Source organism: Heterodontus francisci, chromosome 7 (assembly GCF_036365525.1).
Source record: "Heterodontus francisci isolate sHetFra1 chromosome 7, sHetFra1.hap1, whole genome shotgun sequence".
In the NCBI taxonomy this organism is placed as follows: Eukaryota; Metazoa; Chordata; class Chondrichthyes; order Heterodontiformes; family Heterodontidae; genus Heterodontus; species Heterodontus francisci.
The window spans coordinates 57,919,023-57,943,600 of NC_090377.1; the positions used below are offsets into that span (position 1 = coordinate 57,919,023).

The window sequence follows — 24,578 nt, forward strand, 5'->3', positions numbered from 1 at the left end:
TATAGTAAAGACCGATGCAAATTACCTGTTCAGTTCATCTGCCATCTCCTTATTTTCCATTATTAATTACTCAGACTCACTTTCTATAGGTTCACTTTGTTAACTCTTTTTTAAATATCTATAGAAATTCTTACTATCTGTTTTTATATTTCTAGCTAGCTTTCTCTCATATTCTAATTTTGCCCTCCTTATTCATCTTTTAGTCATTGTTGTTTTTTATATTCTGTCCGATCGTCTGATCTGCCACCCAGCTTTGCACAATTATATGCTTTTTCTTTAAGTTTGATACTATCTTTAACTGTTTTAATTAACCAGGGATGGTGGGTCCTCCCTTTGGAATTTTTCTTTCTCATTGGAATGTATCTATTCTGTGTATTCTTGAAATACCCCCTTAAATGTCTGCCACTGCATCTCTACTGACTTATCCCTTAACCTAATTTGCCAGTTCACTTTAGCTAGCTCTGCTTTCATGTCCTCGTAATTGCCCTTATTTAAGTTTAAAATACTTGTCTTAGACCCACTCTTATCTCCCTCAAACTGAATATAAAATTCAATCATATTATGATCACTGCTGCCTAGGGACACCTTCACTATGAGATCATTAATTAATCCCATCTTGTTGCACAATGCACCTGTATTACTCTGAAAAGCAGCCACAAAGCATATCAATTTCTACCCCTATGCTTCATGTCAGTGTTTCCATGCCTTCTCATTACACATGACCCATGACATTTCTAAAGCTTCAGAAACACTTCGATGGGTTTAATCATGTAGAAGCGCTTGTCAACACAGCAGCAATGTTGGTAGTCAGGTGAAGAGTTTTCTCAGCAGATCAGGTGGCAATGCAAAAGCCATCATTTACAACAAACGCTCCATCCACCATAGAACCCCGCACCCGCACCCGCCATAATCATCGGGCCACAGCTGTGGCTGCCGGCCATTCAGTGGACAGATTGTCCCTCTACAATGATGGCTTGGCAGCTGTCAAAGTTTTTAAAATCTCTTCAGAGTGCTCCTCCATCTTAATTGGATGGTGATCATGCACCCTGATCACTAATTGCCCTGCTCCTCAAAAATCACGGCAGGTGTCAGGCACCAATGCAACACAGGGTGGGGACCTGGAAATTCATCCAACATCAGGATCCCGACCCCAGAACAAAAATTCAGCCTGCTGTTTCCTGTCATAAGTCGCACTAGCGTACAAATCATTCCCTTGTATTTTCAGTGTGAGAAGTAGGTAACAGCAGGTTAGCTGCATGCTAAATTTTACATAATTTTATTCCATTAAACTAATCACCTTGAATGCTTTAGATTAGAATTTTCACAATGACATAACAGTGCTTTTTTACATTTTAATATACACAGTTTTTTTACATTAAAATAATATATTTTTCAGAAACGTAATCATTCAAAGCTTCGGCTTCCTTCTGGCTACACAGAATATTCTCACACATCATTCCATTTGACGTAGGTAGCTTCAATTCAAACTTACAGAGAGAGTCATATTTCCCCATGGAATTTCTGTTGCTGTGATATTGTGTTTATTCCAGTACTGCAAAGTTTTATTGCTCGGGTTTTGTGGTTCTACACAAATGCATCTGTAATAAATGTATATATTTACCAACATAAAATTCGAATAAAATATTTAATTCCTGCAAATCTTAACACAACCTCACCTTTACTTGAGATGTCGTCAGTAACTGTTCCAACCTAAAAGGTTAGACTGCCTGTCTAGCATTTTATGACTATTAATACATACTAAAGTTTCACCAAAGGTTAATGCTGCAATGTCCTATATCAACATTTCAATAATAGAATCAGTTAAAAGTATATAACAATTTCTGCATATCAAGGCAGTTAGATTCACCAATTTTATTTACCAATTAAGTACTTTGTCATTTCTATTTTGTTTACTAAGACTGTCCTTTCAATCACTCTGACACCAATCATGTTCAGTTTTGCTAAAGATCAGTGAGAGGTTTTGCTAAATAAGGGGCAGCAGATGATTTTTTTCCAGACTGGAGGATGATAGACAGAGGATGATACTAATTGACTGTAACAAGACAGAGATAAGTTAGCAGAATGGGCAGACAAGTGGCAGATGGCATTTAATACAGAGAAGTGTGAGGTGATTCTGACGGAAGGGATAGGAGAAGCAATATAAACCAAACACCACAGTTTTAAAGATTGTGCATGGACAGAGGAACCTTGGAGTTCATGTACACAGATCTTTGAAGGTGGCAGAACAAGTTGAGAGAGTAGTTACCGAAGCGTAAGGGATCTTGGGCTTCATAAACAGAGATATTGAGTACAAAAGGAGAGAGGTTATACCGAGCCTTTATAAAGCTCTGGTTAGGCCACAACTAGATTATTGCATCCAGTTCTAGTCACCACACTTGAGGAAGGATGTGAGGGTCCTTGAGAGAGTGCAGAGGAGATTTACCAGAATGGTTCCGCGGATGAGGGATTTTAGTTAGAAAGTTAGGTTGGAGAAGCTGGGCTTATTCTCCTTGGAGCAAAGGAGATTGAGGGGAGATCGGACAGAGATGTGCAAGATTATGACAGGTTTAAATAAGGTAGACATAGAAAAGCTGTTCCCCTTAGCTGATGGTACAAGGACTTAGAACACAGATTTAAGGTTTTGGGCAAGAGTTTCAGTGGGGTGTGAGGAAGAACATTTTTTATGCAGCGATTGGTAATAACCTGGAACCCGCTGTCTAAGAGGGTAGTGGAAGCAGAGATGATGAATGATTAAAAAAAAAGTGGATGGGCACTTGAGGGAAATAAGCTTGTAGGACTACGGGGATAGAATGGAGGAATGGAATTGACTGGATTGTTCCACAGAGAGTCAGCATGGACTCAATGGGCCAAATGGCCTCCTTCTATGCCGTAATGACTCTATGACAAGTGTGAAGTGATATATTTTGGTAGCAAGAATGAGGAAAGGCAATATAAAATAAATACAATTCTGAAGATGGTGCAGGAACAGAGGGACCTGGGAAAATATGTGCACAAATCATTGAACGTGGCAGGGCAGATTGAGCAAGTGATTCATAAGGCATACAGGATCCTGGGCTTTATAAATAGAGGTGCAGAGTACAAAAGCAAAGAAGTTATGATGAACTTTTATAAAATACTAATTCAGCCTCAACTGGAGTATTGTGTCCAATTCTGGGCACCACACTTTCGAAAGGATGTGAAGGCATTGGAGCAGGTGCAGAAAGATTTGTAAGAATGGTTCCAGGGATGAGAGGCTTCAGTTCCGTGGATAGATTGAAGAAGCTGGGGTTGTTCTCCTTAAAGAAGAGAAGGTTAAGAAGAAATTTGATAGAGGTGTTCAAAATCATGAGTGGTCCAGACAGAGTAAAAAGGAAGAAACTGTTCCCATTGGACACCGATTTAAGGTGATTGGCAAAAGAATCAGAGGTGATACAAGGAAAAACCTTTTTACGCAACAAATGGTTAGGATCTGGGAGTGTGGTGGTGGCAGATTTGGTCATGGCTTTCAAAAGCAAATTGGATAATTATCTGAAGAGAAAGAATTTGCAGGGCTATGGGAAAAAGGCAGGGGAGTGGGACTAATTGAGTTGACCTTACATAGAGCCGGCATAGGTACGATGAGCCGAATGACCTGCTTCGATGTTGTAACCATTCTATGGGGGATTCTGATGAAAGGTCATTGACCAGAAACATTAACTCTCTTCCTCTTTCCACAGATGCTGCCTGACCTGTTAAGTGTTTGAAGCATTTTCTGTTTTATTTCAGATTTCCATCACAAGCAGTATTTTTATTTTATTTCGGTAAGGAGTATTCTTTCCTGAGAAGTAAATGTTGCAAGTAAATCAGTATCCCAAGTGACCTGTCAGTCTCCTACTTTTAGGTGAACTTGTTATGCATCCATCTCTGTATTTCAAAAAAAAACCTTTGCATACCTGCATTCTTCCTATATTACTGTATGATTGTGTCTTGTAAATGCTGATCTGGAAAGTCTTGATGTGCCTTCTTTACCCAGCAGATACTGGCTAACTATGCACCCAACAGCAATGGCTCATGAAAGCAGCAATAGCACCACCTCAGCTAAGAGGAAGGAGACCAACCAACCATAGCAAAATCCAAGGCAGAGAAGCTAGCACTATATTTGATTCATAGTACAGTGACAGGTAATACTCCTGATTGGAAGAAATCACATGGACAAAATGAGTCAATTTGATAAATAATAAAGGCAAAAGTAGCAGATGATAATAAATGCAAATGAATTGCCAAGTTGTACAATTCATTTATATGCTAGTGAATTGTGCCATGGAGTGTTAGGTGACGGGTTTATGCCAATGATTCCCCCACACAGCGATCTTGATATTAAACATATAGGATAGGCTGAGGATAGGCAAGGCACTTCCTCAGAAGGAGACAAAACAGATGAATGAGCACCTGCCACTTTCAAATGTTAGTTATTACTAAGAAGCAGGTAGCAGGTTGCTTGTCAACTCTCTTGATAATGCTTGAAGTAAACCAAAACTAGATTGATTCCTAGGACAAGACAGTTGTCCTATGAGGTGAGAGAGAGTATCTGGAATTTAGAATGAGAGGTGATGTCATTGAAACATAAAACATTCTGAGAGGGTGTTACGACCAAGTGAGAAAGAGGTCCAGGTTTCCCTTTCAGCCTTCACCTGGTCTTACTGCAACAGGGTTTTATTTTTAAACACACTGTTTTTAGCTCCACCTTGGTGAATCCTTGTTCACTGCTTTCCAATTATAAGGCAAAGAAATGAGCACAAACAGGCTTTCTTAGGTTTAGAGAAGATAGGTGAAATTTTCTTAAACTTGAACTCTAATTCGGTTGACTCCTATGGATACACGACACACCCACGCTAGCATGCATACACTATACACACATGCAAATAGAGACAAAAAAAGAGAAGAAAAATAAAGTGGAAATGTTTGAGGCAATATCTGAAGAGTTGTTGTTATGGTTCTTCGAGCTCATTGTAGAGTCCTTGATTGTAGGTAGGTCTTGCTTTTCATTGGGGCCCAGTATTCTTCTTAAACTTTGTGCACTGTAGGAGACTTTTCTCTCTTGGGGTTCATGTGGCTTCAGTGGGTTTTGGAGTTCCATGAGAAAGAGATGGGAGCAGACAGGGGAGGCTGTGGCGAGCCAGCCAGGAGAGGTCTTTTCAATCCAAGAGCAAAGAGCTTACTGCAGGCTCTCAGTTCAGTACTGTACAATTCAGAAGAAGAATCCAGACTGCCAAGCAGGTTAGTCATGTGACTAACTGGTTTGACCATGTCTGTTTGTCGATTGTATTGGAACAGGGGATAGCTCCTTTGTTCCCAAACACTGCCTGTTAATATGCAAAAATGTCTTCCCAGAAAGGGGCCTGGCAACTCCTTGTCACAGGCCTTCTCTTCTTCCCAGCGACAATTTGAAATTTAATATCCATGTGATGAAATTAATGTGCCTCATTCTTGGCAGGTGGGGGCCTGCATGACAGAGGGCTTGACATGCTACATGCTGAGAGGCTGTTTCCCCTGAATGGAGTGTCTAGAACTAGGGGGCATAATCTCAGGATGATGGGTCAGCCATTCTGAGTTGAAGAGAAATTGCTTCGCTCAGAGGGTTGTGAAGCCCCAGAGGGCTGTGGATGGCCTACACCTGTTCCTATTTCATATGTTCTTACCTTAAGCAGAGAATATGATTCTTTAAAAGATACTCAAGTGAAAGAGTAATGGCAATGATAACATTTTTCAGTGTCACTGACAAGGTGGCTGGCAGTCTTCCCAGTCAGGCCAGGGCAGAAAAATAGGACAGGATTTTTAGCCCCTGATGGGGGAGACTGCACAGGCAGACGGGCGTGAATTTATCACCACTGGCCAGCATGCAAGTTTGACATTGCCATTCCTGCCGCCAGTGATTTTACTCAGGATGGAGGAAGGCTGGATCCATCCAATCTTGAAAACTGGCCCGTTAATCCTGTTAACAAGCTTACTGTCAGCTCATTAAGGGCCGGTTTGGAAGTTTGGTTGGGGAAAAAAGGTTGCACACTGGATCAGGGACAGTCCAGAGGCATGGAGGTGGCCACACAACTGGGAGCCAATCAGGACAGCGCCATGAAATTAGGTGGGCCCATAAAAGGGAGCATGGCTGAGGGGGCACTCAACCACTGACATAAAGGTGCCATTCATTGTGCAGAAATTGGAGCGTGAGTGGTTTGTGTGCGCATGGGCAGTGGAGGGGGTCATGATCATCCAGGGATCATGGGGCCATAAGTGGGGGAAGGGGCAGACCAGAAATTACTGTGAGTGAAGCTGAGCACAAGCAAGGCAACAGCTGGACATGGAATTAAGGGCACTCAGATGTTGGGTCAAGTAGTGATGAGGATCAACATCCTCAGCAGCAGAGGCTGAGCCCTGGGCATAAGGAGGACAGGGAGGAATTTGCTAGGCCAGCATTTATTTCCCATCCTCAATTGCTCTTGAGAATGAGGGGCAGGAATACAACAGAGGCCATACCTGCAGCATGATGTGTACCTCCAAAGAAGAAAGTACCTGGACATATCGGAGAACCAGTGCCGCAGGAGATTGTGCCTATCTAGGCCAATGACCATTGAAATTTGTGCCCTTGTAGCAGAAGACTTCACACTTCACAGCACTGCTTGCCATGCCCTGCCAGTAGCTGTCAAAGGCACAAAGGCCTTGAACATCTTTGCCTCTGGCTCCTTCCAAGGATCAGCTGCGGACCTTGGTAGCGTCTCTCAAGCGGCAGCACACCATTGCATCTCGCAGGTCACTGATGGCCTGTTTGTGAAAGCTGGGCAGTACATACAATTTCAAACAGATGGGCCTTGCAGGCACAATGAGCAGTGGGATTCACCTCCATCACTGGATTCCTGCAGTCCAGGGCATCATCGATTGCACCCATGTGGCCATCAAGGCGCCGAGTGACCAGCCAGTGAGGTTCATCAACAGAAAGGGCTCCCCCGACATTCATCTGGTCTGTGACCACAACAACAGCTCTATGCATGTGTGCGTTCACTATCCTGGCAGCTGCAATGACACCTTCATCCTCTGGCAGTCCATGGTGCCACAGCTCTTCATATCACAACCCATACTTTGTGGATGGATTCTAAGGGACAAGTGATATCCATTGAAGAGATGGCTTCTCACCCCTTTACATGACTCTGAGATAGAGCTACAGGGACACTATAACTGAAGCCATCTGCTCACAAGGACCACCATCAAAAAGGCGATCAGGCTTCTGAAGATGTGGTCCTGGTGCCTGGACTGGTCGGGTGGCGCCATGCAGTACACTTCTGCAAGGGTCTCACACGTTGTGGCAGTCTGCTGCACTCTCCATAACATGGCCCTCCAGAGAGGTGTGGATCTTGAAGAGGGTGCGGTGTTGGAACGACACAGCTCATCTAAGGAAGATGAGCAGCAGCAGGTAAAAGAGCAGGAGGAGGAAGAAGAAGATGCAGAGCAGACAGGTGCCCAGGTTGTGCAGGAGGTGGCCAGGGCCATGCAGGACACAAAGGTCTCATCAGGATGGCGTCAATGCCGGGAAACGTGAGATCCAGGCACATTTTACCTGGGTGCTTCTAACCAAGGAGGACTGCATGGTACAGAACTCACTTTGCGCTGCCTGTGAGAACACTTCCATTGATGAAGCATCCTTGAATAGATCCCCTCTTATTGCCCATGAATGATGCACATCTGTCAAGCAGTCTCATTATCCCCCTTCAAAAACCATTGCTTCCCTTCACCACTTCATCTCTCTTTTCGAGTTTTGCCATTAAAGAATGGAAGCTCACACATCTGGAGTCATGTATCAACATTTACAGTGTGGTCAAAACGTAACAAAGTGCACATTAATAAGTAAAAGAAATCCCAGTGAACCACTCAGTGGTCTGACCAATGTGGTGGCCTCCACTCTCAGCCACTTCTACACGGTGCTCCCCTTGTGGCCACAGATGAGGTGGAGGCAGCCTGCTCACTTGTGTCTGCTTGCGGGTAAGATGCCCGTAGCGGTTGTCCTCGTCATGGAAGTGTCAATGAGATGATGTCCTGAGTCTGCTGCACTGCTGACAATGCAGAGGCAGCCTCTGTCACAGGCCCTGCTGCATAGATGGTCCCTCAGTCAGAGAGGCCAAGGAGGCCAATGACGATGATGGCACCCTGTGAGGGGAGGCTACCTCATCCTCATCGGTGACTGCCTCAGCTCTTGGATGGTGCTCTGGATCATTGGAGGGGACCACCAGCTGCGGCACAACTGGCATCCACTCCATGCATCATTGTGCCACCAATGCCACTATCCGATCCATGCTATAGAGTGTTGCATGCATTTAGGGCATGTCAGTGCGCTGCTCCTGCATCCGCTCCAAATGCCGCCGCGTATGGTTCTCCAAGAGGTTGGCCACTCTCTCAAAGGAGGAGCTCATTCATTCAGAGCCCTGAGCCAGGGTGGTGCACATGACTTGAATGGACTCTGTTGTATGTTTGTTTGGTATGCAGCCACCTTAGTTAGTCTAGCTTAGAGAAATTCTTTAGTCTGAAGTAATTCGAACATCAACATTTATTACATTATAACTACATACATCTTCACACTAGTCTGTGTGACTCTCCAAAGGCATCCTGCATCTATCTTCAAGTTTCTCTCACATGTGATCTCTTACATCATCATGCTAGGAGGTATTCTTTACACTCTCTCAAATTAAGCCTTTCAGACCCTTATGCTACATCTCCCCCCACGTCTTTATCCAAATATATATTTACATACATTCACTTGTTATTTACATACTACCCCATCTCCCCCAAGTCTCTGACTTCATAGATTCAATCTGTCAGGAAGCTTCACGATTGATCTTGATGTCATCAGATGTGGAAGATTGGTAGCCTTTCTCTGAACTCTTGTTTCTTGACTTGGACGGCCTTCATTGAGGTTTGTAGTATCCGGAGCTTTCTGAATGCCAGGTTCAACATCTGATTTGTCCAAATGTATGACTGATTGATGTCTTTGATGTAAAGGAATAAGATTCCTTCTATTTCTTCGTATAGTATCTTCTGAAGATCTTAGTAAATAAGATCGCTGTTGATTTTTCGCTCTCTGGAGAATTACTCCTCTGTTTTAATCTCGTACCCATACCTTTTGCCCTTCTGACAACTTTGGTAGGTTCCTGGTACGGTATTTCCTGTTATAATCAAGGGTTTGTTTCTTTTGGTAAGACTTTTCTCTGTCTTGAACTCCCTCATAATCCTGGATTTGTATCCCTGGAAGTAATTATCAAGGTAAAATTGGAAATTGCGCCCTAAGTTTTCTACCCATTAACATTTTGGATGGTGCTAATGCGCATAACATGGAGTAGTTCTGTAGTTCAGAAGTGGTGATTGGAATTCTTGATTTTTCTTTAACAGTGCTTTAATAGTTCTGACTGCATGCTCAGCTTCTCCATTAGATTGTGGATACGTAGGGGAACTTATTATATGCACAAATCCACTAATTTCCACAAAGTTTTTGAAGTAATCGTTTGCAAATTGTGGTCCATTATCACACACTATCTGATCAGGTATACCAACTCCTGTGAAGATTTCTTGTAACACTCAAATGACTACTTCAGTTGTTGTTGTGTACATACGTTTAACATCGATCCACCTTGAAAAGTAATCTACCACAATTAGATAGGATTTTCCGTCAAAGATGAATAGATCCATCGCCAAACATTCTCATGGTCTGGTTGAGAATTGGCTCGAGATAACAAGTTCTCTCTGATCCTGTTTGTGAATTCACATACATGACAATTTGAAATTATTTCTCATATATCCTTTGATATTCTTGGCCACCACACGACGCCTGAGCCCATGCTCACATTTAGTTATTCCCACATGAACCTGGTGTATTTGAACTTGCCGGCCATTGTGATGCAGTGATCTGCAAATCTGACTCAATCTGTCAATAAACTTAACATCCTGTTGAGTAGGATGGTCAACCGTCGCTCTGGACAATGCATCTGTCGTCACTTGTTGCTTGCCCTATACGTAAACAGTTTTGGAAGTGAACCTCAACCGAAATTTCTGGATCTGCGGAGGCAACTTAGCGAGGAAAGTGGTGGGGTTCCCCTGCCACTATCCCACCCGCCTCCAAACCCACCGAGGGGGAGAGCACAAAATTCCCCCCATGGAAGGAAACCTTACAGACACAAGAGGCACAATGAGCACTGATTTTAGAGGCATTGAAGGAAAAGGTCCCGGTCTGTCAAATGACTTTTAAAATTGTGGAAGAACTGCTAAGTACTCCATAGGATATTTTTACTAAGTACAATATTAATAGAAGAGTCATATTTTACAAAAAGTACTTATCTGCAACCTTATAACAAGCTTCTTTACTGTTTTCCATTTGGACTCTGTAAAACATAAAAGTGCTTGTATGCAAAGCACAATGACTCAGGCTAAAAGACTGAGAAGGAGAATGTGATTGTGCATTACAAATGCTGTTGAAGAGATACATGGAGGAATAAATTGAATTGATTCAGTTCAATCACTTTCGAATTTCTAATAACAAGTCAAAAAACAACTTCATAAAATTTTCTATAGTACAGAACAGCTAGCTGCAAGTAAGAGTCATCAAAAGCCTGTTCCCACATGTAAATACAGGTTGCACTGAATTCTGCAATTTTATTAAGAATTTTACATCATTGTTAACATCTTAATAGCAAAATGAAGTTGAGATTTACTCATTTCACACAACAAAATATTTGTATGCAAAACAGGGCACTACAGCTTTAATTTAACTATACATGCGATTTGCGATTAACCCTTTCACAATCAGTTCTGTTCCTACAAATGTAATTTATCCTCATGTCCTTTTACATTAGATGTACTTTAACTTATGTCTCTGCTGCTAATAAGGGAGGAACATGATCCACTCCGAGGTCTGTGCCAATGCTTACTTTGACCAGCCATTATAAGGTGTCAGTTAACTGTCTACACAAGTCACTCCCACCCAATTTTCCTTTCCCACGTTTCTTTTCCCAAAATATAGTACTTGCCATTTGTCTGCATAGAAATGCATCTGCCATCTTCCTGCTCACTGCACAAACTATCTATATTCTGCTGCAGTCGTGTGCATTCTTTCTCACAATTTTCCTTGCCCTGTAAATTGGCATCATCTGTAAAGTTCCTTCACCGGAACATACAGTGAAATGTGGTCAGCAAAGTACTATTTCCTTTGGTCATCATTACATATCCTTTATGGAATCTACTTTAATTAAGCTGGTTTCTGCTTGCTAGAGTGGTAACTTTTAGTCATTTAAACTGACTTTCCTTTAGTTGATGTTAGCTACTGCCAGTATAAGTTAAGAAGTAATGAATCTAAACAGTGAGTTACTTCCCAATATATCTTCACAGTCACAAATCCAAAAAAGAACCATCACTTTTGTTAGGTTACCTCTGAAAGTTGCATTTTCTGATTAGCTAACTACTTTTTTACCTGGTTAAAATTACACTAATTTTATTTACAAATGTGGCACAGCATTTACAATTTACAATTCAAGCAAAAATTAAGATTACTCTGAAAATCAAAATCTTAAGCTAATACTTTTGGCTGAAACTTTCCTTTGTTGGTGAAAGGATTCCTGCAGATGAGAATTAAAAGCTTAATCCTTGCAATGCTGAATACATTAGTATTCTATATGCCAAACATTTTTTGAAGTATTGAGACAGAATGGTTCAGATACTTACGAATAGTGAGTCAGCTGTTCCAGGTGATTGTACATATTGATAGGATATGTCTCACCAAGGTGATACAGTTTTTCTAGTGCCTCATAGATGAATATTATGCAAATAAGGGAAGCAAATGCTTCCTCAGTGAATCGGGTGATGTAGCAGACCAATGAACTTGCATCTGTAGCAACGAGAACCATGCAGAGAAAAGCTGTCCAAAGTCCAATACAGGTTCTCAGAGAAAGATAGGATAAGCCATAATCTCTGTAATAAATAACAATATTAATAGATAGTTGTTATTAAATGCATATATCTGAAACATCGACACATAATTTAACAAGCAAAACTCTAAATACTCGAAGATATTCTCGATATTCTTAATTGTAAAATATTCAAAAATATCCTTAATGTAGGATTTTTCAGTCACATACCTGAGGCAGCGCATTGACACAAAATTGTAAGTATGGCTAAATGCAGTAAATTACATCTGTCACCTGGTCACAGAAGGCAGCTTTAATCACTAAATTAGCAATGCTGTTAACTGAGCTTGTTGGATTCTGAGCAGACCTTTCAATTTAGATAAATGCTAAACACATAAATAGTCATATAATGTTTTCAATGTAATGTTCCTGCATTTTAAAAACAACACGGAGTCAGAAATGATCAAGGCTAGAATTTTACGGCCCCCAAATGAGCAGGCTTGTGACGGGGGGGTGAAATTGAGTAAGAGGCGGGGGGGGGGGGGTGGGGGGGGGGGAGCTGTACCCAACCCCCTCCTGACCCACTGGAATTTTACACGGGGTAGCGGCAGCAAGAAACGACCCGCCCACCCCAGGCCAAAGTCCTTAAGTAGCCAATTAACTGGCACTTAAGGGCCTCCTCCTACTGCTGCTTGTATTTTATCTACAGTGGCCAAATGGCAAAGGCCTCAAGAACCCCGCCTGGTAAAACCAGCTGGCCTTTTTGCGGGCTGAGGGGGGGGTGCTCTCCTGATCGGGCACCCTGTGTCCCATGGAGGGTCACCCCCGAAGTCCCCCCTATGCACAACACTCAACCCCCCTGCCATAACTGCCCAGCCGATTGTACCTGGAGAGGTCCTAAAAACTTACCTCCTTTCCCAGGTCGTCCTTCCTCTTCCTCCGGAAACTGAGTGTAGTCCCAGTAGTGGCCACAGCGCCCATTGGCGCTGCTGGGACTAAGAGCTGCCGGCCCGCTGATTGGCTGGCAGCTCCATCAGGTGGGATTTCCTGCCTCAAGGAGGTGGAATTCCCGCCCAAGACCAATTAAGGGCCTGGGGAGCAAAAAATCCTGGCCTGGCACCCCAGGCCTGGTGGAGACAGGCTTTCCACTGACCTTTCAGCCAGGCCGCCCAACGTAAAATTCCAGCCCAATAATATCACCAATCAAATCACACCCTCCTTACTTAATAGAGAAAAATTATTCACTTTCATAACAACTCTTAGTTGGATCAAGCAACACTACACAACTGGTGAAGGAATTGTCAAATTACATTTTCTCAGTATATCTTCTCAGGATATACTGCTGAACAAATGCTACACTGTACAATGATTATCATTTGCGTAGATTTTATCCTCAAACATAAGACACATGTACTAGTCTCATCTTCACAAACAAATAGTGGCCAGCAACAATTTGCCTGAAAAATGGGTAGCCAGCAGCTGAAAGTAATGGGGAAGACATCTTGGCTGCCAATGGATGCCCAAGGTTCACATGATGCAATTTTCGGGCAGGTCTGGAAATATGACAGCAGCACACATGTCTGCTTCAGGCAAAAGGCTGCTTAGCTATGCAAATTGAGATCCTGTATCATTTCCAGGACACCATTTGAAATTTTCAGATACAAATGGACAGTGAATGACCTAGCTAGAGGTCTTTAAAGGCGGATGCTCTACAAAAGATACAGAAAATATTTTGACATCACAATAAAACTGCAGCCCACTGCTGGCCTGTTCCTACTCTCTTCCAAGATTGACTTCTCAACCTCACCCAACCCCACCTGACCTGACCCGGTCTATTTCCTGCCACTGTACAACCAACGAGGTGCAGTAAGTGTCCATTTAGTTTCTATAGCTCACCAATTACATTCAAATAAGACCCGAAACCGAAAATGGTTCAGGCAATCCAACAGCAGCTCCATTAATCTTCAGTACATCAAAATGACTGCACATCCACAGCATGACAGGGCCAGACAAGTTTACAATGAAGCTGAATTCCTCAAGATATAGAGTCGGGGATGGGGCCAATAGCACCCGAAGGACCTTGGATTTCTTTAACAGAATAGAAAGGGATTATAATCAACGTGGAGCCGATATGTTACACAGATCTTTGCTGACAACTACCATAATAGCCCAGAGTTTGCAGTCAGCAGCAAAACTGACCACTAATTAAGCCTTGTTGTGCGATCTAGTGATCTCTCTGGCACAAATGTCACCCCTATCACCGTGTGGTGGTACTGCAACCAAATGCAGCATTCTTTACTGGGCATTTCCAGCGTGGAGCAGCCGAGATATCATCAGGCTGGCCAAAAAGCCAATCACATCAAAGGATTTTCTCAGACACCCAACCATGAATGAAAAAGCAACAAAATAAAACCACTTTTAATTTTTTTTTTTACATAGAGTAAATTAAAGATTGGGACATACGCATGGAGTGAAGGTAGAAGGTGAAATATACTTAAACTTTTTTTAAAAGTTTATTAAAAAATTTAGTTTAAAAACCTACTAATCATTTTACAGCACTCCATGAATATAAATTAATATTTTCAGTGCCAGTTCTGATGTTCAGCAAATTCTAATAATCACATTTCTGTTAAAAACCCAGTTACACCTGATTAACAAGGTGTAACGTTTTATTGGGGTTTCCAACAGCGAAGTGAGAGCGAGAAAGATGATATTCTCACTGGTTTTTCAACTGCCCACTCTGGAGGGGGCCCACATTGCAGCCTGTGTCAGAGCCCTGAGTGACAGACAGGATTTCTGAGCTAATCTGCGCATGTGCTACATCCTTAAGTTGCAGTTAGTTTTAGAGGGGTAATGATGGTGAATGCTGACTGTTCGCTGTCAACCAAACCCACTTACTCCTCCTCCCTGCCAAATGGCCCCCCCCGCCCCCCCCACCCCCCACAAACCCCTGGCAGAATCTGGGTCTTTATCTTTATCTTGTAGCATTCCAATCCACCAGCTCTTTTTGGAAAGGACATGCAGATGTCAATGACAAGCTAGTTTAAATTACACAAGAAGAAACTTGGCTGCCTGAGAAACACAAAGGGAGATCATCATGAAGATCGTCACCAGGGAATGATATCACCTTCCAGCTTCCATGACATTCAATTTATTCTGTCCTTCTTCCCAGTGTCTATGTAGCAGATCCGAACTGTTAGGAAGCTGCAACAACACTCAAGAAGCTCAAAACCATCCAGGACAAAGCAGCCCACTTGATTGGCACACTATTCACTCCCTCCACCACCGACGCACAGTGGCAGCAGTGTGTACCATCTACAAAATGCACCAAAGCTCCTTAGACCACACCTTCCAAACCCACAAACTCTACCACCTAGAAGGACAAAGGCAGCAGATACATGGGAACACCACCAGTTGCAAGTTCCTCTCCAAGGCACACACCATCCTGACTTGGAACTACATTACTGTTCCTTCACTGTCGCTGGGTCAAAATCCTGGAACTCCCTAACAGCACTGTTGGTGTATCTACCCCACACGGACTGCAGCGGTTCAAGAAGGCAGCTCACCACCACCTTCTCAAGGGCAATTAGGGATGGGCAATAAATGCTGGCCTAGCCAGTGACGCCCACATCCCAAGAACAAATTTTAAAAAAGCAACCTGCAGAAATAAGACTTCTGAGGACACAAGCTTCTCACCAATACCACAATAATCAAAGGACATCACTAAACCCCACACTAAGTCCTAAGCCAAGGAATGTTTCATTCCATTTGTCTGTCTCTCTCCTTACTGCTTCACATAGAGTCATTATGGAACAGAAGGCAGCCATTTGGCCCACCGAATCCATGCCAGCTCTCTGTAGAGCAATCCGGACAGTCCCATTCAACCACCCCCCCACACCCCCCACACAATCTCCATAGCCCTGCAAGTTTATTTCCTTCAAGTGCCTATCCAATTTCCTTTTGAAATCATTCATCGACTCCACTTCCACCACTCTTGTAGGCTGCGAGTTCTAGGTCACTTACTGCTCAAAAATGTTCTTCCTCACATCCCCCTGCATCTCTTGCCCAAAACCTTAAATCTGTGTCCCCTAGTACTTACACCAGCTACTGGGAACAGATTTTGTCTCCCTTATCTAAACCTGTCATAATCTTGCACACCTCTATCAAATCTCCCCTCAATCTCCTTTGCACCAAGGAGAACAACCCCAGCTTCTCCAACCTAACCTTGTAGCTAAAATCCCTCATTCATGGAACCATTCTGGTAAATCTACTCTGCACCCTCTCAAGAACACTCACACCTTCCATAAAGTGTGGTGACCAGAACTGGACACAATACTCTAATTGTGGCCTTACCAGAGCTTTGTAAAGGTTCTGCATAACTTCCCTGCTTTTGTACTCAATACCTCTATTTACAAAGCCCAAGATCTCATATGCTTTGCTAACTACACTCTCAATATGTCTTACCACCTTCTAAGATCTATGCACATGAACCCCCCCACCACCACCACCTCCCACCACCACCCCCCCTCCCCCCCCCCACCACCTCCCCCCCCCTAGCAGTGTCTGCTAGCCCATCTACACCCTGTTGCAGTCGATTGGTATCATCCTCACTGTTTGCCACACCTCCAAGTTTACTGTCATCAGCAGATTTTGAAATATTACTCAGTATTCCAATATCCAAGTCATGTATACATCAAAAATGCAGCAGTCCTAGCATTGACCATTGGGAAACATCATTGTCTACCATCCTCCAACCTGAAAATTTACCACGATGGCTGCTTTCAATCCTTAAGCCATTTTTTATCCAAGCTGACACTGACACTCCTATTCCATGAGGCTCAATTCTGTTAACCAGCCTTTTATGTGGTACTTTGTCATCATCATGTTTCCTTGGTACTACTGCATTACTTTCTGTGGTCTTATCTCATGCTTCTTCGTGGTACAACCTCAGAGTCAGTGCTGAGAAAGAGGTGTTTGGCTACAAACATGAGCCAGAGATTCTTGGGACAGAGGTGGCCCTCGTAGATCTACTGCAGAGGGTGCTTCTGTTGCAACTGCCTGGGAAATTTGGCCCGGCTTCCTCTCTGCCCACATGTACGGATATCTGAAGGGTGGTCGCAAGGGTCACATGTGCTGCTATCCTGAAACAGCAGCAGCATGTGAGCAGATTCTTGCACTGGTACTGGGTGCATATTCTCACTGGCCATTGATCAGCAGGAGAGCTGACTAAATGGTTCCCAATAGATCCCAGAAGACAAAAGAGATGCTGAGTTAGATCTCGGCCCAAAAGTCCTGGAGTCTGGAAGCCATCACTTTCTGGTCTGTTCCGAAGCCCTCATGGGCTAGAGACTGGAATGCTTTGACTTGTTTGGGGCTACTCAAGCTGAAGTATAGCTGCTGCAGATGTGCCTGGAACTGCCACATGGTACATGATATGACATAACAAGGAAGGACCTCCCTGGTGTTTGTGCATAGGATGTTTCGTGGAATCCACCATGACTGCTGCCATCTGCTGCATGTTTGAAGTGCAGATGAAGGTGCCTTTTCTAATCTAACACCAAAATCAACTGCTGCATCGGCACAACCATTTCAACTCTGATAGCTAACTAAGAGACTAAGGAGAGAGGTTAGGAGATATTTCTTTAAGCAGAGAATTGCTAAAACATGCAGGTGGTGAAATTTGATAAGGACCGAAAACAGGCAAGGAGACTGCAACGTGTGATTAACCTGCACCTATTGCTTCTGATGTAGTCAGCACACAAACTTCATCCTGCCTGCTCATTACCATGGTTGTAGTGTGCAGCCAGGGCTAAACCAATTGTTGAATGCCTGCATGCCTGAACAGGGGCACAAAATTGTGACAGGCTAGCACCACTTAATTCCAGCCTGCACCCCTTAAAAAGGAGGGGCATTCTGGCTGCAGCAGGTGCTAGAAGTGGCTGGGGAAGAGAGTCTGATTTGCAAGAAGTGTGGTTATGGATCCAAGTTTCTCTAACACAACACTGGAGTTCTTAGTGCAAGAGATAGAGATGAGGAGAGGGGTCCTCAATCCATAGAGGACCAGGCCCAACACAGATACTGCGAAGGCAGTGGAAGCAGATAGCCATTGTGGTCTATGCCAGGAGTTCAGTCCCGAGGACCCGAATGCAGTGCCGCAAGAAGTTGAATGACCTCACACTAGTCTAGGTCACTATCTTCAAATGCCATATCCTTACAAATGAACCACTCAATCTCAACCACTGCTCGTGTTACTACCTCACCCCCACCTTCACTTACCAACTGACAATCTCAAACAACCAAGACTCAAATCTAACATTCATATGCTTCACCTCACCCTCACACACATAGCACTGCTGCAAGTCTCAAATCCACATCTCACAGCTTGCACACATTGTCAGCTATTCAATCCTGGCAGCCACATCACCCAAACACATTCCGCCACATTCACTTTTGTAGGTAATTTTAGGGTGGTTAGAATTAGCTTCAAGTTATTATTTACTTTATTCTTTAATCTGATACTAACATTAGTTAAAGAAGTCAGTTATATTTTATATTTTACACTAATGTATTAAAAGTAATCAGTTACAATTAAAACTTTGATTGAGTTATATGAGTTATATATGTATAGGCCCAAGGGGCCAAGTGACCTACTCCTGCTCCTAATTCGTATGTTCATATTAAATTGTGTTTGTCTCAATTCTGTAGCTTTAATAATGTATTTGTTTAAATCATCAGTTTCTGTAAGATGAACAGTATATTGTCTCTGTCAGTACAAAAGAATGGTGAACCCTGTTAACCTTCAGCAAATCTTACCAACGAAGAATCAGTTTTAGTACAAAATCCATGCTGTCTGTACCAGCATAAGGAGATATAACTAAAATGAATACAGCTTTTCATAGTTTTATTTTTCATAATTACTGGCAGGCATCCTAGCACTTAAGTCCCAATTAGAACAGGCTAGCAACTGACATCACAAAGTCTAGGCCAACCATCAGGCCAAACACAAGGTGAACTGATGGCCAGAAAGGGTTAATGGTCAGGGTCTGCAATGCTTCATTGCACAGATTCCCTAGAAGATCCACAGAAGTAGAAGGGCTCCAGCCCATGGCGAAGTGAGGACAAAAGAACTGAAAGGGTCTTCACGTCGTTTGCAACCAAAACTCAATAGGAAAGTGCAGTCATGAGAGCTGTCAAGTCACTACCTGAATTTTGTTAAGTATAATTCATAATTTCTTAATAAAGTGTTCCTAAATTACTACACAAAATATCCTGTTAGCATATTGTTCATAGTCTTGTCGGGACAAGAATTTAAAGTGAGATAGACTCAATAAAAAGAGAAAGCTCACATATACTTCCCACTGCAGGACAAGGTGACGCATAACCACTGGCAGCAGCACCTAACTGGCAGGGGACCAGCACGACTGCTATCCTCACCCCAATGGAGGAGACTGTGTTCGCCATCATTGGAGCAGCCACGAATGAGGCCATGGACAGTGGTGAGGCTTAAAGGATCGAAGATGACTGCTTGTTCATACCTTCTTACATCCCACTTTCCCCTCTTCCCACAATCTTTTCTGATTTACAAGTTGCAGATGGTCTAATTTTGCATCTCTTGCTTTCTTTTCATTCCCTCAACAGAACCCTACCCTGGTGCCTTTCCCCTTTCAGGTAGCCAAGAACGGCAACCTTGGCTAGGCAATGGTGCAGCAGCAAGAAGTGCAAGAGGAAGAAGAGACTGGTAATAAGAAATACTGTCACTTGCTCTCACACTTACAGCTACTAGCTCGGATACTGACACTGCATGCACTTTAGAGGGCAGCTTAGAGGCAGGATCTGCACGTGGTAAGTCAGTTGGTATGAGTGGCCTGTCAGTGGGCCGGGGCAAGGGGAAAGGGTAGTGCAGGTGCCAGCTCACAGAAGGGTGAGGTTGTAGACCCAACTATGATGCAATGTCTAATGGCCACTGTCTCAGCTTTCACTGCAGGACAAGCAAAAGTCACCCAGTGTCTGGGTGGTGCGGTAGAAGATCAGACTGAAGTCATGCAAGCTCAGCTTGTTGCCGTGCAAGTTCAGACTGCTGCCATTATGGCTGTAGATACCAGTGTTCAAAGGAGTTCGCAGGGTCTCACAGCAGTCTAGGATTACTGAGGCTGGCCACCCTGGGCAAGTGGCAGTGGCATCGTGGAGCACGAACCTGCTGTCTTCTATTAGGATGACAGCACTCCCACTCCACCAGTGCCCTTGCTGTTGCCTGTCAGCCAGCCAGCCCAGACTCCTTGCTGGCCTTGTCAAGCACTGTCCAAAGCTGCAATGGGGCTGCGCAAGGTCATCCTTCAAGGCAATCTGTATGTTTCCCCACTGCAGTCTTCCCTAGCACTATGTAGGGGCGCTAGGACAGAGAAAGGCACACGGAAGACAGGCACTAAGGGAATGCGCAGGGTAATCAGTTGGCTTTTGTATGGAACATTGGAGGGTTTGTTTGATAAAGTTGGTTTGGAATGTTTATTGTGTGGTAGCTTTCATTTCAACATTGTGGCCACGAGGACACTGTGATGGTCCAGAGCAGAAGAAAGGGAAGATGAGGCAGTGCTGTTGAATGGGAAATTGGGGTTGCGTTCACTGGTACCACAATCGGACGAGGTGATCATGGATAGCTCAGCCGGAAAGGGGATGTGTTGTTTGCTTCGTCCCTCTCCTTTTTCCTCTGCTGCTCGCTATATACCTGATGGCAAGGGTTGTGCCCTCATGCTGATTAATATGTGCAGGTTTCAGCACGTCACAACAAATCTTGACACACGCTCTACCAAGTACTGCAGGGCTCCTTGAGAGAGGTACAGCCAGCAGAAGCGTTGCTTAATGCTCGATGCTTTGCTTGGTGGCATTTCATGTGGCAGCATGGCTATCGTTATATGAATGCTGGCATAGTAGGTTATAAATCAGCATAGGCCATGAATTGGACCAAGATCCTCTGGCTCATGAGGGCTCAGTACCATACCAAGCAATGCATTTACATACTGACAATATCACCGCAGCTGTATCCCTGCACATTAATACATTTCCCCAAGACATTTATTTTCTGCAAGAGAGTCCGCTATTTTTAAGTGCATCTTTTTCAAATTTATTAATGAAATTGCACTCCAAATGCCCTATGCACAAGGTACTAAAAATTACAGCTGAGGAAGACAATTGTATACACCATGCTACTAACATTATGTACTTTGCTGAACTGTCAAATGAGAAGGATGCATCATGCATTACTCCCCTTTGTTCACAAACCAGAAGTTTTAGAAAAGTAAGACGTTTTTACAGGATACACTTCTTAATCTGCGCAGAAAATGGAATTCAGCAGTTGAGATACTTACTTGCAGAATTTAAACAGTATCTTTTCAAACACCAAAACTGGTCCAGTGCTCCCTAGAAGTGTTAGTGGTTGTCCTGCAAACAGTGAATATGCTATGCCTGTCATAGATGCTCCAAAAAGAGATTCAATTGCACTCTGTAAAAAAAAGTTAGTGTAGATCAATATTGAAGTATATTAATAAATGTGAAGCAGATATACTTGCTTTTCTCATTTTTTCCTAAGTAATTTAAGCCATTATCCTGAAAACAGCAATTTGCCATTTTCTTCGGTATACATGATGCTGCTGTGAATTGTTTCGGGCCATGATGGTATAAAATCTACATAGATGACACAAACCTTAACATTTATTATTGTACAAGTATATATACATTTCATATAAATAGCATAACACTGCTGGTTTTTAACTTTAAAGTTACAAATTAATGCTATTTTAGTATGAACAGTATGCCGGGAGTTTGTTAGTTTTTATATGAAGAAAGATCGCGTCGTTGGCACCAGCTAGACCTCATTGTCACAAGACGAGCCGCCTTAAACTGTTCAAATCACACGCAGCTTCCACAGTGCGAACTGCGACACCGACCACTCCCTGGTGTGCAGCAAGGTTAGACTCAGACCAAAGAAGTTGCATCATTCCAAGCAGAAGGGCCACCTGCGCATCAACACGAACAGAATTTCTCACTCACAGCTGTTACAAAAATTTCTAAATTCACTTGTAACAGCCCTTCAAAACACTCCCACAGGGGATGCTGAGACCAAGTGGGCCCACATCAGAGACACCATCTATGAGTCAGCTTTGACCACCTTCGGCAAAAGTGCGAAGAGAAATGCAGACTGGTTTCAATCTCATTTTGAAGAGCTGGAACCTGTCATAGCCGCTAAGCGCATTGCACTGTTGAACTACAAGAAAGCCCCCAGCGAGTTAACATCGGTAGCACTTAAAGCAGCCAGAAGCACTGCACAAAGAACAGCCAGGCGCTGCGCAAACGACTACTGGCAACACCTATGCAGTCATATTCAGCTGGCCTCAGACACCGGAAACATCAGAGGAATGTATGATGGCATTAAGAGAGCTCTTGGGCCAACCATCAAGAAGATCGCCCCCCTCAAATCTAAATCAGGGGACATAATCACTGACCAACGCAAGCAAATGGACCGCTGGGTTGAGCACTACCTAGAACTGTACTCCAGGGAGAATGTTGTCACTGAGACTGCCCTCAATGCAGCCCAGCCTCTACCAGTCATGGATGAGCTGGACATACAGCCAACAAAATCGGAACTCAGTGATGCCATTGATTCTCTAGCCAGCGGAAAAGCCCCTGGGAAGGACAGCAATACCCCTGAAATGATCAAGAGTGCCAAGCCTGCTATACTCTCAGCACTACATGAACTGCTATGCCTGTGCTGGGACGAGGGAGCAGTACCTCAGGACACGCGCGATGCCAATATCATCACCCTCTATAAAAACAAAGGTGACCGCGGTGACTGCAACAACTACCGTGGAATCTCCCTGCTCAGCATAGCGGGGAAAGTCTTTGCTCGAGTCGCTCTAATCAGGCTCCAGAAGCTGGCCGAGCGCATCTACCCTGAGGCACAGTGTGGTTTTCGTGCAGAGAGATCAACCGTTGACATGCTGTTCTCCCTTCGCCAGATACAGGAGAAATGCCGCGAACAACAGATGCCCCTCTACATTGCTTTCATTGATCTCACCAAAGCCTTTGACCTCGTCAGCAGACGTGGTCTCTTCAGACTACTAGAAAAGATTGGATGTCCACCAAAGCTACTAAGTATCATCACCTCATTCCATGACAATATGAAAGGCACAATTCAACATGGTGGCTCCTCATCAGACCCCTTTCCTATCCTGAGTGGCGTGAAACAGGGCTGTGTGCTCGCACCCACACTTTTTGGGATTTTCTTCTCCCTGCTGCTTTCACATGCGTTCAAGTCTTCTGAAGAAGGAATTTTCCTCCACACAAGATCAGGGGGCAGGTTGTTCAACCTTGCCCATCTAAGAGCGAAGGCCAAAGTACGGAAAGTCCTCATCAGGGAACTCCTCTTTGCTGACGATGCTGCTTTAACATCTCACACTGAAGAGTGCCTGCAGAGTCTCAGACAGGTTTGCGGCTGCCTGCAATGAATTTGGCCTAACCATCAGCCTCAAGAAAACAAACATCTTGGGGCAGGACGTCAGAAATGCTCCATCCATCAATATTGGCGACCACACTCTGGAAGTGGTTCAAGAGTTCACCTACCTAGGCTCAACTATCAGCAGTAACCTGTCTCTAGATGCAGAAATCAACAAGCGCATGGGAAAGGCTTCTACTGCTATGTCCAGACTGGCCAAGAGAGTGTGGGAAAATGGCGCACTGACACGGAACACAAAAGTCCGAGTGTATCAAGCCTGTGTCCTCAGTACCTTGCTCTATGGCAGCGAGGCCTGGACAACGTATGTCAGCCAAGAGCGACGTCTCAATTCATTCCATCTTCGCTGCCTCCGGAGAATACTTGGCAGCAGGTGGCAGGACCGTATCTCCAACACAGAAGTCCTCGAGGCGGCCAACATCCCCAGCTTATACACACTACTGAGTCAGCGGCGCTTGAGATGGCTTGGCCATGTGAGCCGCATGGAAGATGGCAGGATCCCCAAAGACACATTGTACAGCGAGCTTGCCACTGATATCAGACCCACCGGCCGTCCATGTCTCCGCTTTAAAGACGTCTGCAAACACGACATGAAGTCCTGTGACATTGATCACAAGTCGTGGGAGTCAGTTGCCAGCGTTCGCCAGAGCTGGCGGGCAGCCATAAAGGCGGGGCTAAAGTGTGGCAAGTCGAAGAGACTTAGTAGTTGGCAGGAAAAAAGACAGAGGCGCAAGGGGAGAGCCAACTGTGTAACAGCCCCGACAAACAAATTTTTCTGCAGCACCTGTGGAAGAGCCTGTCACTCTAGAATTGGCCTTTATAGCCACTCCAGGCGCTGCTCCACACATCACTGACCACCTCCAGGCGCTTACCCATTGTCTCTCGAGATAAGGAGGCCAAAGAAGATATGAAGATTGAGGAAGCTTTCTGAATCACATCCAAATGAAAGTTGAAACTCCCATTTTTTTTGAACTGCACCATGAAAGAAAGACCTATGGCACTTTCTTCCTCATTCTTTAAAAATAGGTTGCTTTTCATGTACCTTAGAATAGATTTATGCCCACGAAAGGGGAGTGGGGAATATCATGGGAAGTTTATCTTACGGGACATTTCTATTTTCTGCATTTGCTCTTCTGCCAATCCATACTACACAACAGTCCAAC

The 24,578-nt window shown here is 43.9% G+C and overlaps 1 protein-coding gene across 1 annotated transcript in view; it reads right to left on the minus strand.

Moving 5' to 3' along the window:
• LOC137372380 (sodium-driven chloride bicarbonate exchanger-like) overlaps nt 1-24,578 on the minus strand; it is a 274,810-nt gene that overhangs the window by 52,938 nt on the left and 197,294 nt on the right. Inside the window, exons 14-16 of the mRNA XM_068036269.1 lie at nt 21,275-21,408; nt 11,731-11,976; nt 1,493-1,598 (exon numbers count right to left, since the gene is read on the minus strand). Coding sequence (XP_067892370.1) covers nt 1,493-1,598; nt 11,731-11,976; nt 21,275-21,408 — 486 coding nt within the window. The remainder of the gene's footprint in view (nt 1-1,492; nt 1,599-11,730; nt 11,977-21,274; nt 21,409-24,578) is intronic.